Raw genomic sequence first — 13,451 nt, 5'->3', positions numbered from 1 at the left:
AACAAAACAAAACACAGAGTATCTCCAGATCTCCAGTCCTTGGAAAAAGACAAAATCAGAAACAAATTTGTGCCTCCAGCAAATAATTTATTCAACAAGAACTAGTGCCAATCTCATTATAATGAGTCTGAAGACAGGTTTTACCTCTGGTTACTTTTAACCTTTACCTTCTACAGTGAGGACACAGTGAGGATCACAGGGAATGGGTATTTATATATCCAGGAGAAGCTGCTTTGACCACACATTTACACATAAACCACAGCACCACCTCTGCAACCGCTTGCTCTGGACTAACCCTGCTGTACAGAAAACATGTGGACAATGCTATGTTAACTCTACATTTTCAGTTTCATTTTATTTGTTAATTTGTTATGGGCTATGAATCTGTGAGTTTAAGGTTTAGTCAAGAAGAGGTAACCTATTCTACTTTCAGAAATTTTATTTCATATTAAATCAACACTATTTTGTGTCAGATTGTATACACTGTGTATCTAGTCATATAATGTATGTGCATGCCTTCATGTATAATAAAACTTTTTTTTTTCACCGTAACACACATATATATATATATATTCTACAGTTCGATATGTCTGTGTTAGAAAGTCTCATTGAGTATTATACCATTTTCTGTGAAATTATTCATTTAAACACTGCCTCTAGCTGCAGAATTACTGTCACTCTCCATGTTGCTAATATTAACCATTACACAAAGCCTGTTTCTAAATGAGGAACTGCTCAAGCAAATAGTGTCTTAGGTAGTAGTGGCATTTAAAAAAGTTACTGCAAATAGTAACAGTCATTTTATCCTAATTATCTTTCTCAGTGTTTCTAACTGCAACATGCCACCTATTGTGAAAAGAAATGTCTTTACATATTTACATTGCCCAGAAACAAGACCTATGGTTGTATTAATGGAAATGAACACCCTAGTTCCTTTTTGTCTCAGTTCCCTGAAGCGCCCCTGATCACTCACCCGCCGTTCAGAAAATATAGTGCATGTCAGAAGTGGGATTCGAACCCACGCCTCCAGGGGAGACTGCGACCTGAACGCAGCGCCTTAGACCGCTCGGCCATCCTGACTACTGCAAACCATTTTTCATTACTTAGTCATAAGAAATTCCTTATGAATGTTTGACTACATCGCTAGTGCAGATGTAGCTGAAGTTATGGGGCGCTGATTCCTCTGTAACAGCAGGAAACCTACAGCCCTGTATCACAGTAACAGCTGTACACCATGAAAACCCCAATCACTAGTGTCAATGCTTGAGTTTTATAATGTGGAGGCGTTTGGTATGTTTAGTTAGGTTGAGGCTCCTCTCATAGATAATAAAAAAATTCAAACCAATATCATAAAATTATAAATTGGGCTGTATTACAAAGTTATTTGTATCTAGGAAAGCACTTTTAGAAAACATAAACCATCTTAGCAGTGACTACCTCTGCAGTATCAAGTTGTCCATAAGTCTTATGCTATTAGTGGATGACATGGATATTCAGCTCGCTAGGTCTTTACTCAAAATGGGCTGCAAATCTGATTTTTATCTAGGCTATATATTCAAATTAACATTTGATAAATACTTTGTGAGCGCATTTAGCTACAGTAAATCCTTTATTTCTCTTTCAGTTTCTCTTTTCAGTTTCTTGTATAATGTAGGACCTGTGTGTGTGTGTGTGTGTTTTAGTAACATGATTTCATAAAGTTTTTGGGCAGTTCAAATAGGCCTGTAACTGTGCACCAGAGTTTTCTGCTGCTCTTGTATGTTTTAATCAAATAAATGCCCGCACCAAGAAACGGGGACTATAAATAAATAAGACGTTACATTACAATAATATGCACAGCTTGTCAAAACTAATTTTTTAACCACATCACCAAAATTATCAAAACAATCCCAAGGTGCGTCGCGCGTAACTGTACGTCACTGGCGTTTTTTTTTTCAATCCAAGATGGCGGTGATTTTGAACGGCTTGAGGATAAATTGCTCCAGCATGAATCCAGGTAGGTTTTTTCAGGTGTAACTCATTGTCCTCATTTGCTATACCTGTAGCAAACCAAAGAAACTGCCTGTTTGGGAAAAAAATAGTGCAAGCTTTTCTACGGTTTCACTACAGGTCACCTCAGGTGTCACCTGTAATTTACCACGTGTTTACTTAACGTTACAGCGGCACCTACTAATTAGCAGCTAACGCGAGATTTTAATAAACTAAAGTAAATATCCGTTAATGTTTTCACTAACGTTAATTTTATCTGTGTTATTTTGTACCTTTGACACAACTTTTGATGTTTTGTTTGTGTTGATAGAAGATGTATTTAAATGATACACAGTTGGGTAGAAAAGTAGACAAAAGCTGGTGCAAGGCAGTGGCTCGGCCTCAAATTGTTGATTTGGATGATATTTCCACTTCAATTCTTCGTATCCGCTGGTTAATTATTAGTAATTGATTGGAGCGAATTAAAATAAGAATTAAAACAGGTTTTTCCTTCTCCATTTGCATGGCAGTGAGAGGTGGTTGCAGAATAATTTCATAGTGTATCCTCCATATCTTATGTTAATGTTTAAATTATATGCTTGAGAGGCACTTTTGCCAGCAGAATTATTATTACACGACTAAGCAAAAATTGGTCAGTTTATAAATGGCATAAGTTAGCCTATAAGGTCACGGGCTATTGTAATTAATTAGTTTTTTATAGATTCTTAGTTTCTAACACCATGGGAAAATTGGCCTGTGAAAGTGCAAACTATGAAATATTGTGCAGAAGCAGAATTTGCTAAACTATAGGGTCAAGTCTTACACTGAGTTGTGGTTCTGGAAAATGTCCTGATATGTTTATTTATTTGTTCTCATTGTTGCTCTGTAGCTATTTCTGCAGTGGAGAAGTGGCCTGAACGTGAACTTACTGTAGTCTGTTATATGTTTGCATCTTCGTCTTCTGTAATATCGTTGCTTCTGTGTTGGATGATCAGTATTAAATCAAAGCCTATAGAGCTTCTGCTTTCATGCTCACTGAACACTGAGCTCAGTGTTTGTGTGCCCAGTTCTGGGTCACAGTGGATACGTGACTGCAGCTGCTTGATTTGCTTATCAGAGTTTTCAGCTATCACTGCTCTTAAGTATTCCGCCATCTGTAATAAACATAGACCTATCCAGCTCATATCCTGTTTTGAATCTGTCAGCAAGGTACTTTAGCTGAAGTGTCTGAACTCTGGGGACAACTGTGACTCATTTCCATGTGTCTCATTTTTGATGTTGAGTCTTTAAGGAAATGGTTCTGAGCATCAAGCAGGAAGGGATTCCTTCAAACGCAGACATCAACAACATCCCTGAATATTACACATGTAACGTAAGGTTGGAGGAATGGGAGTGAGCGTGGAAATGATGCCAGAGTAACCCACCGCCAAGGTCAGTCAGGAACATTCTTGCCCAGAAATTCTGAGTGTAAACAGAGCACATCAAGGCAGCGGAAATGCTGTGTGTCATGGCTGACGTACTTTATCCCTGAATAAGCAGCAGTAAATGAGGTTTGTTGTTCCTGTATGTTTGGAACTTGCATCACTGATCAGTCAATTACACAAAGCTGACTGTTTTCAGACCATTCGTGATACAGACCTAAATGACTATTCCAGAGGTGTGGGCAGGAATGCCTTTAAGTAAATAACATAAATCAGTGTATTTGCAATAGTTTGTAGTGTTTAAAGTCTGTTTGTTATGGTCACCTGACCTTGGATTCACTGAAGGATAGGGTTGGTAGACAGAGCCAACCGGCCATGAGAAGGTAATGCCAGAATTATTTTTTTCCACTGGAGAGACAGGGTGTGGTGGAACATTGGCAGTCATTTAAAGCACCTTTATGACCCTTTTACTGTGTAGTTGATACCTCACCTGGTATAGTGGATCTACTACAAGTGACTTTCCAGTGTGTGAGTGTGTGGGTCATGCTGTTTATTGCAGTGTATTTTCACTGCAGATGCTTTTTTTTTTTTTTTTGGGCTGCAATTAATCTAGCTCTAGATCTAGAGGTTGGTGTAGAAAAAATTGAAAGCATAGTACTACGCACAAGCAGAAAGAAGTTAGCACTACCATCTCTTTAGCTCCCTCTTGGCACACATCAGCTGACCATCCAGAGTGGTTTCCCAGTCTGAGTAGTGCTTACCAAGGTTTCTTCCATTACAGAGAAAAGAAAAATGGGGAAAAAAATACATCGGCACAAAACCTGTAACAAGCAGACACTTTGTTTGGAATATATCAGTATGAAAGACCACAATATGTCAGTATAACAAAATCCTAAAATTAGTCTTTTTTATTATCTTAACATCCAAAATTATTTGAAAACATATTGATTTAAAAAAAGCCAAATAAGGGAGAAATATTTTTTTTGATTCTACTATTTAGCAAATAACCAAATATTTATGAAGAAAATTGCCATTAATACAAATTCAGATGTACTGGCTGCTCATCATTAGGATCATTAACATATAGTTAACAAAGTAGTTTGTTTTTGAAATTACTTATTTCCACAGTATAACCCCTCAGGGGTGACTTTAGCTGTTTATTGTCCGCAGTTAATGATTTTTCTATTTTGTTTTCTTTCTTTCCAAAATCAATTGGTACATTATGCTTTCTACACTATTATGTTATATATTATGACCCTTACCTACTTAACAATCTGACATAATTGTTCCAGTATAACCACACAAATTTATGAATGATATTTGTTGAAATATAGAATAGTTATTTTCTTTGAGTATGTCCCAGAAGTTGTCATCAGGCAGCCTGCTGGTTTGCTTTGTCTATTCTCCACAGTAGCTGTTAAAAGGGGTTCACTCACACTGCTGAACTTATAACATCACTCATCTAAATCATTAGTGCGTCTGGTCTTCAGGATACACACTTTGTAAACTCTGTTGATGCAGGACGACAGGGCCAGGCCAAAATGGCAGTATGTAAGCCCATTAAAATGGAAAAGCTAGGGAGTGACTTGAGATCAAAGGGATGAAGCCATGGCCTTTTAAAATAGTAACATATTAATGTTTGGAAATTGCTGTTTTTTATATTAATGTATGAAGCAAAAACACCATCATCTTAGAAGACAACCAATATCAGCCATATCCTTTAAGTTTGAATTGCACATCGTGGCTTTAAATTGACAACTTAGCTTTGATTAAACATAGTTGGTTGGAAATTAAAACATTGCATTTAATATTGTAGTTAGCTCAATTAGAGCATGACTCAGACGCCTCTTGTACTTATTCCCACAATAGGACATCACACACTGAAAAGATAAGGATGTTCTATCTCTTAAATGGAACAACCACATTGCAATTAGGAAGCACAATAGGAACATCCTCCTCCACATTGAGGTGAAGAGTTACACCGCCCCTGGGAGAATCTGCAGCAGTCAAAAACAAGCCAGATACCTGCTTTAGACCAGTGCAAGCTACACTATATCTGAAAGAGGGACCAATGCAGGCCAGGCTGTAAAAATAGGCCATGCACTGCAATTCTTCATCAGTTGCTTTAAAAATAATTTGCTTGTGTTTTAAAGCTTCTTGGACCCAGATTTTCCATATTGTTTTCTATGAGTAAAATTAAGAACTAGAAAGCTCTTGCTGAATCATTTTTATAGGGAGTTGCACATACTTTTGGAAGGAAACACATTTCTCAATCCTTTTTTTTTTTTTTTTTTTTTTTTTTGTAAATTCTGCAGCAGAGTACAAGCTTTCCTGCCTGTGCTGGTTTAGCAATCAGGCTGTGCTTATGGGTAAATGTAAATCTAGCCTTCTCCTTCCCTGGATTGGCAGCCATGTGCTGGCCTCCCTCTGTGATTTTGCTGGTCGCCTGTATCTGCTTAGAACAGGTGCCGGATCCCGTTCAGCTGCAGCATTCACAGCACAGGTACGGGTGGGAGGCCCTTGGCTGCTCGTACAGTCCCCCAAGTTTTCCAGGGGTCCCCATCTGTGTCCCTGCACATCCTCTGCCACATGGCACCTGTCCCTCGACAAGTCTGGTCCATTCTTCGTCCGGCGACGTACACGCCTGCCTGCCACCCCACACTCTGCCTGTTGTTGAGCCACAATGAGATGAAGAATAGCTGCACCCATAATCCCTTGCTGTGAGATGTGCATTTTTTCCCCCGTCTTTTCCTCCTTTGGCCAGATTTAGGGCCAAGTACAAATTGTAAACAGGTTATTATGCTGCTGTATTACACTCCAACTGGAAATGCACTCCGGCAACATTTAGTATTTACTGATGTAAATGTGTCTTTATCCATCATGCAGAGTAGTTTAATTTGGTGTGAAGTTCACTGCATTTCATGTGATGATGTTGTTGTAATGGGTTTTGTTATTTTCAATTTGCAAGGCTTAACAGGAAAAGGTGTAGTTATTCGCTCATTACTTTGAATAGTGACTTTGCTTCATTCAGGTGCAAATAAGTCTATGGTGCATGCAGCTACAGTGTGCTCATAATGCAGCACGGGTACAGCTAATGCAAACACACCATAACATATCTATAGCATGTAGGTTAAAGGCCATCCCCTCCTCAGACATTAATATGCCTTAGTCACGTACTTCAAATCAGACACTTCCTCTTGGCCTACAGTTAATACGCAAAGAACATCATATAACTTAAGTGGGCGAACTCCAAATGTGACGTTATTGTGCGTTCCCTTACCAGCTACACAATGGATGCTGGACTAACCAACCAGACAGTCAGCCTCCTTTGTGCCTCCGGAGAACGCGAGACTTAAAGTGATCACTACTCACCTCAGCCCCAGCAGATGGATAATACTTTACACAGCTGTGCAAGCTTTGGGCCCCGTCCACACACACCGAGCCTTACGTTGTTACCTTGACAGTTGGTGTTGAGTTAGACCGCCGAGTTGTTTGTTTGCCCAGGGAAGTGACATGACGACAGGAGAGGAAATAGGAAACATAACAGACTACCTGACAGACTCATTCCACAGGCTTGACCTGAGACTGGAATTGAGCCAGGCAGCAATCAGAGAGAAATAACAAGAGGAGACTCTTTTGTTTGTTCAGCCTATGTCCCCATATTCATTAATATTGGAAATCTTGTGATGAATAGTTTGAATGATTTAATTACTAAAATTGAAGACGTAATACACTCCTTTCTCATTGAAGACCTTCCCTGTACAGATAATTCCTGTAAATGCCTGTGTGCAAAGTTTATGGAGTTCACAACAATGTTGTGTCACTGATTGTTGACTCATTCTTTTCTTTTTCCTTTCTTGTTGATTTATTGCAGCTAAAAAAAAACAGCGATGGCTGCCTTTGATTTTCTGCAGAAAGCTCTGACTAAAGGTTAAGATGATGTTGAGTCAACTTCTAGAGAGGAAATGGTAGAGGCTGACAAGTTGAGTGTTTTGCCCCTACTTCCTAAAAACGTAAAAGTCACAGGATCGACAAAGCTCAATAAATACTCCTGCAGAGTTCTCGGAGAGAGGATTGTGATGGACTAGTCAAAGATGAGCATTATTTTCAGTGGAAATATAAAATGAACTGTACTTATTTTTACTTATTTTTTCAATGAAAACTACTCTATATTTAATGGTACTGATATTAAGTGTTTTTGTAATTACTCTGCCTGTTGTTGAGCCACAGTGAGATGAAGAATAGCAACACCCATAATCCCTTGCTGCAAGATGTGCATTTTTTCCCCTTCTTTTCCTCCTTTAGCCATATTTGGCACCAAGCATAATCTGTACTATTATATATGTATATATAAATTGCAGTCAGAACAGCAGCACCATCTACATTTAATAGGAACTGCATATATATTAGCTACACTATAAATACCCACTGTTTTAATATGTAGCGTTTGTTTAAAGATATTTGAGTGTGGCCACCTTTGCTGTCAGATGAAAAGTGTGTTTCCTGAATCTTTTTGATTTTCAATAATTGTGAATTTTAAAAAAATCATCATCGCATATGGTACCTTGGCTGGCTAGAGGTTCCTGTGTGCAGTCTAATGTGATGATGTTTGTTGACACTTGAGTCTTTGTCCTTGTCTGTTACAGAGTCCTACCCTGAGGTGGTGGATGTGATGTGTTGAGACATTGCTGGGCGTCTTTACCAAGGGGGTCTGCAGCAGCACCCTGGGCTGACCCTGACAACTCTGGGCCTGATGCTGTTCCCAAGACTATTTTCTCACCCTGCATGCCTGGGGCACCACCTGTCCAGCTCCAACATCCAAAATATAGCCGCCCTCAAACAGCACCTCCAGAGTTTTGAACCTCAGTGGGTGCTAAGGGTTCTGATGTAACCCCAAAGCAATTAGCACAGTATCAGCCAGCTGCAAACACAGGTACATGATGGATGTTGTCAAGTGGTCAGTTTAATCACATTCACACCAAGTGTTGGGGTGTATAAAAAGAGAATGATCTTTTTTTTATACACCTACTGTGTATTCACTTTAGTTGTTTTCTGGTTTCAGTTACTGTGTCAATCTTCAAGGTGGGCCTGTAGTCGAGGTACAACAAGGACAGGTTGACAAAGCCTCTTCTGAAAAACTGTGGGTAAGTAAAGACGCTAGTAAGAAAGATGCTAATCAGCACTGCAGTGTTTCCTCCTGCTCGCTGAACAGCGGGTTCCCTTCCCTCACTCTGGCTCTTTAATGCAGGGCCCAGCCAGGCCCAAACATCCTGACAGAGAGAGGCTTTTCCCTTATCAGTCAGGAAACACCGCTCCTCCGCTACATCCTCTTTACAAGAAGCACGACTCAACCGTTCCCAAAAAATGCAGGAAGACCAGCCAGACTCCAGGATTTGTCAAAAACCCCCTCAAATTCCTTTTATCGAAAAAGAAAAATTTAAGACAACAGAGAGGGTGAGAAGGGGAGGAGTGGAGAGGAGAGAGGAAAAAGGAGAAAAATGAGGAGGGTATAAAACAGTCAACGAGGCCCCAGGATTTATTTTTTTATTTATTTTGCACAGATTACGAAAGGTCTGCATCAGCAAGATATAACACAGGGTGAGGGGGTGGTGGTGGAAGGGGGGTCCTGAGTGCCTAAGAATGGCACCCAGAATAAGACTCCAGGAAAACAAAGGACGTTGAGATGCAGGCGGGTGGCGGCGGCTGTGCCTGTTTTACACTAATCCTCTGAACTGGGATGAAATGAAAGCAATAGGAGACGATGGAGAAGGATGATGTTATGGAGGGTGGAAAAAACCGTGTGTCAGAATGGGCCACTCACAGCACAACAACTAGACAGAATTCAAAGGTGGACAAGTAGCAAATGCCATTTTTTTGTCTTTGTAGAAAATTGTGTTCAAAAACTAGTAAGCAGGAGTCTTATTTTTTGTTTTTCTTTAGTTACCTAGTTGTAGTAATTGTGTACATGAAGAGAAATCAGTTTTGTCTGCTGCTGCACAGTATCTTTAATGTCTTTCAAACATTTTCGGAATCTCCTGCTTAGATTTAACAGAAATAATCAGCTTTGTTGTGGTTTGTTGCCTGTGGGCACTTTATCCAAGTAGCTGCTGCGTTTGTATAAAAATTGACCTTTATTTTAAATTATTGTCTTTCACAAACCTAAGTCAGCATACAGTTGCAGTTACATTATTATTTTCCATTGAAGAGGATATGATTATATATTATTAAGTACTTGAGAAGAAGTATAAACGCTTTTTTTTCTTCATTATACACCGTTTTGTTAAATTGCATAAGAAATGTCCAACTAAAACCTCATTCAATTACAACTACTGAGGTAAGACTCCCAAACTAATGAGAGTGACAACATATAATACAAATATTCGAATGGAAAGCGCAGATAATAGCATTACATTTAGCATTTATGCAAAACATCAAAGGACTTAAATTAGCCTCTAAAAAGCATCTGTACATGCCTAGGTGTCAACAGTAACTGGTGACATTTACAAGCGGACAACAAGCCTGTTGCGATTGTTCTTCTGGTTTAGAAATTTCATGACAACTGGAGGTGACATACTATTGTATTTTGTGTCTGCGTCCCTGAGGTGTCCATCTACCTTTCTTCATATTCCTCCAATTGCTTTTTGTTCGGTCTTCGGCTCCAGACAATCGTATTGCTCAGCAGTCAGTTCAGGTTTTGATCATAGTGGGATGAAGTTGCAGTAGATGCTAATAAGGAGTTTTGAAATTACAAATCACAGAATTCTTTTCCTTAACAACACCCAAGTTCAACATCATCCGAAATTTCTTCACCCATTTTAAACCCTGTTGTGTCTCTGATCAGTCACAAGTATAATGGGTGCTGTAGCTAAGTTTACGAGATGCCATAGTTGTTGTAATAGGCTGCTGTTGCATCTGCCAGCACGGAAATGAGGCTGGTTTCGGTGGCGCTACTGGGACACGCGGTGGAAGAAGCGGTGGCAGCCGACGCCACCTGGACATGTCCAGTAATAGTCATGCTGCTGCTGCCCTGCTCAGGGTGGAAGCCAGCCCCAGTGGAGTTCAGGTACTGGTCAAACTCATTGCGGTCCACCTCGCCCAGAAGCTCAGCCTGGCTAAGCTGGTCTAGAGTCTCCAGGTGGCCTTGTGTCTCTGGAGGGGGGGACAGCTGACCCAGGTGGCCCTGATGGAGCCCGTGGTGAATCTGGGGGAAAGATGAGGTACTGTAGTAAGACAGTGGATGGCCAGGGATTAGTCCTCCGCTGCCTGCACTTTGGGACATGTGGGGGATGTGACCTATATGTGTGCCCCCACAGTGGATTTGGGTCTGAGTGTAGTCAGTATGATAAGGAGGCGGGCTGCCCATGTGTGTCTGATTCTGATGGTGGTCATCCGGACATGAGGCTGAGGAAGAGCAGGAGACAGAGGAGCTACCAGATGTTGAATAATAAGAGGGGGGTACGTGCTCATGGTCCATGGCATCCAGGGGGGACATCTCAGGAGGAGTGGGCAGGCCATAGGGATAGGTGTCAAAGCTGCTGTTAGAAGCAGCGGGTTCTCTGAAGCTTCTGACGCTGGGCAAAGCAGGACTAGGGGTGGAAAAGCCACTGCCGATGCCGTTGGGGCTGCCATCTTCTTTGTCGAGGGGGTGACAGAGGGCTCGCTGGTCAGGCAGGGCGTTCTGATCAGGAGCCAGCCCACTTAGGAGGAAGCCAGGGTCCACGCGTTTGCAGATGCGTTTCAGCTGTTTCTTCCTGCGAGGCCTATACTTATAGTTGGGGTAGTCCTGCATGTGCTGCACCCGAAGCCTCTCGGCTTCCTCCACGTAGGGCCTCTTCTGAGTGGGCGTCAGGGCCTTCCATGACTTGCCTGCATGAAGAGGAGTCCAAAGAATTTTTAGTTTTAACCAAAAATCCTAAATAGCAATTAATCAAACTAGAATGTAAGTTCCTCATTCTTTAAATTGTCACCTCTATAGACTACAATATTATAATATTTCTCCATTTTTATAGCTTATATCTATAAAAATGTTTAAAAAAAATTTTTTTTTTTCAGTTGTAGGCCTATTTATTTAATAGAAAATTAAAGGATTCAATTCATCTGAATAATGAAGGGATTGTATGTTTCCCAGACTATATAAAAGAAATAGCAGCTTAAAGGAGACTTTACGTAAAATATATATTTAATATTCAAAAACTGTTTTATAAAAGGCCTTGTAGTCTTTATTTTGCAGATTGACAATTTAAAAAAAGAAAATCTGAATTAAAACTTTTGCTGCTTTTCCTTGTAGTTCTGAACTGCGAATGTATCAGTGTCCCATTTTAAGACGAACACTGATTGATCATACAGGCTGCGGGGGCATATTTTACACGTATTACTGTTCTGCCATGGGGTGATTTCCGATTGCCAGATTTAGATCCTCATCGAAGCAGATAAAATCTCTGATACGTTCTCGCCTTTTTCCAATAGCTGCGCTCTCAATATTACACTTTGGTGGCATCAGGTTTTACGCTGAGGGGATTTTGGCCATGCGCCGTAGGAATTATGCGCTTAATTTAGTTTCTTCTAACCTGTGTCGGACTGCAGTTAAACAACTTTTTGTTGTCTTTTGTACAACATTTTAAAAAAATTAAGATCTTCAGTTACTTTCTGTCAGCATTGGGAATAACTTTAAAAAGTTTTGTGAAACAGCCGAGGCCTGGTGCCAATTAGAAGCGTGTTGAGGGTTTAAAATATTGCAATAATAACAACAATAATAATAATAATAATAATAATGAGTAAAAACGGTAACTTTCTGCTCACCCAACATTTTGCTGAGCTCGGCATTGTGGAGGTCTGGGTTTTGGACCGCCAGCCGTTTGCGCTCATCTTTGGCCCAGACCATGAACGCGTTCATGGGCCGTCTGATCCGCGGCTCCGGAGCCTTGTCCACGGGAGTCCTGTGCGGGCCGTGTCCGTCGGGCACGTCCCCGTCTCCTGAAGGACACTCGAAGGACTCTGGCCATGACGAGTACGCGCTGATGAGGGCTGCCATCTGCGCGCTCCGAAGTTCAGATGCGCTGCGCACTCGCTCTTTAATAAGTTGTGTTCTCTCTGAAAGTCTGCTGTCAGCTGATCAAAAAACCTCAAGGAAAACTATAGAAACGGCTTCATAAAAAATCCCGCGGTGCCGCACGCAGACTATCACTAGTGTACAGTCAGATGTCAGTACAGGTTTTGGGAGAAACCACAGATGTACTAGGGCAGCGGCTCCTCCTCGTCAGTTATGATTCAGTCTTTCCTGCTGGATGGGGGGAGCGCTTTATATTTGAGGAGCAGGTTCCAGGAGAAACCCCGGAGGACTCTCGGCTCCTCCTTGATTGCAAGTTGAACCCCATGAAAGGGAAGAGAGAAAGTGGCGCATTTCAACACTACTAACTACTTACACTGGCCTCACAAGAAAACAACTCTTTAGGCTGAGAGATAATGTAAATGGTCGGTCAACATAAAGTATATCATGATTTGATTTTTTTTTTTTTTTTTTTTTTAAGCATTTTCTATATCGTTTTTAAAAAGAGCCAATTGGGTAAAATTCGCATGAAACCAAAGTTTGTCAAAAAAGAAAAGAGAAATCTTTTACAGGCATGAGACAAAATCCAGTTCTCTTTTGCGTATGTGTTAATGTACTGGTGAAGTGATGACAAATGGATTTGGCAACAACAGTTTTTTTCCTATAGTCAACAAGGAAAAACTCACCTGACAGCCTCATCTAACCTGTTCTGCAGTATAGTCAACGACATTACAGAGCAAACTGCACCGGTTAAGTGACGCTTTCAGATTTGTACCTAATCCAAAGCGTGCCAGGGTGTCATGGTCTTTTCCTGCACATGACAACACAGTCATCCCAATTTTAGAGAAAGATGCATAAAATAATAGCTTTTATAATATTTTTTACAATTCAAATCTCTCTTAATATTCATGCCCTCAGGAATCATAGAGCATAGATCAGTTTCTAGAATCTGTGAGGAAGAGGAGAGATACAACCATTGAACTCAGACTACAAACAAATCAGTTTCCTTCTGTAGC

The 13,451-nt window shown here is 40.6% G+C and overlaps 1 protein-coding gene and 1 non-coding gene across 2 annotated transcripts; both read right to left on the bottom strand.

Moving 5' to 3' along the window:
- Nucleotides 1-997: 997 nt before the first annotated feature.
- Nucleotides 998-1,080, bottom strand: trnal-cag (transfer RNA leucine (anticodon CAG)). The gene has a single exon. It is a non-coding gene; the product is annotated as a tRNA-Leu (tRNA).
- An 8,421-nt stretch (nucleotides 1,081-9,501) lies between these two features.
- On the bottom strand, nucleotides 9,502-12,420 carry sox7 (SRY-box transcription factor 7). The gene is made up of 2 exons (XM_026319355.1): nucleotides 12,189-12,420; nucleotides 9,502-11,255 (listed from the first exon to the last, which is right to left on the bottom strand). The coding sequence occupies exons 1-2, from the start codon at nucleotides 12,418-12,420 to the stop codon at nucleotides 10,261-10,263; spliced, it is 1,227 nt and encodes a 408-aa protein (XP_026175140.1). The 3' UTR covers nucleotides 9,502-10,260.
- Nucleotides 12,421-13,451: the final 1,031 nt, after the last annotated feature.

The sequence above is a fragment of the Mastacembelus armatus genome, chromosome 24 (assembly GCF_900324485.2).
Source record: "Mastacembelus armatus chromosome 24, fMasArm1.2, whole genome shotgun sequence".
NCBI classification, from domain to species: Eukaryota; Metazoa; Chordata; class Actinopteri; order Synbranchiformes; family Mastacembelidae; genus Mastacembelus; species Mastacembelus armatus.
Note: the sequence above shows the minus strand (reverse complement) of the source record. Positions and strands in the feature narration are given on the sequence as shown.

Excerpts from the sequence above, each read along its gene's own strand:
- sox7 (XM_026319355.1), bottom strand. The coding sequence starts at position 12,420 with ATGGCAGCCCTCATCAGCGCGTACTCGTCATGGCCAGAGTCCTTCGAG. Across the intron at positions 11,256-12,188 it reads CGAGCTCAGCAAAATGTTGG|GCAAGTCATGGAAGGCCCTG; the intron begins GTGAGCAGAAAG and ends CTCTTCATGCAG.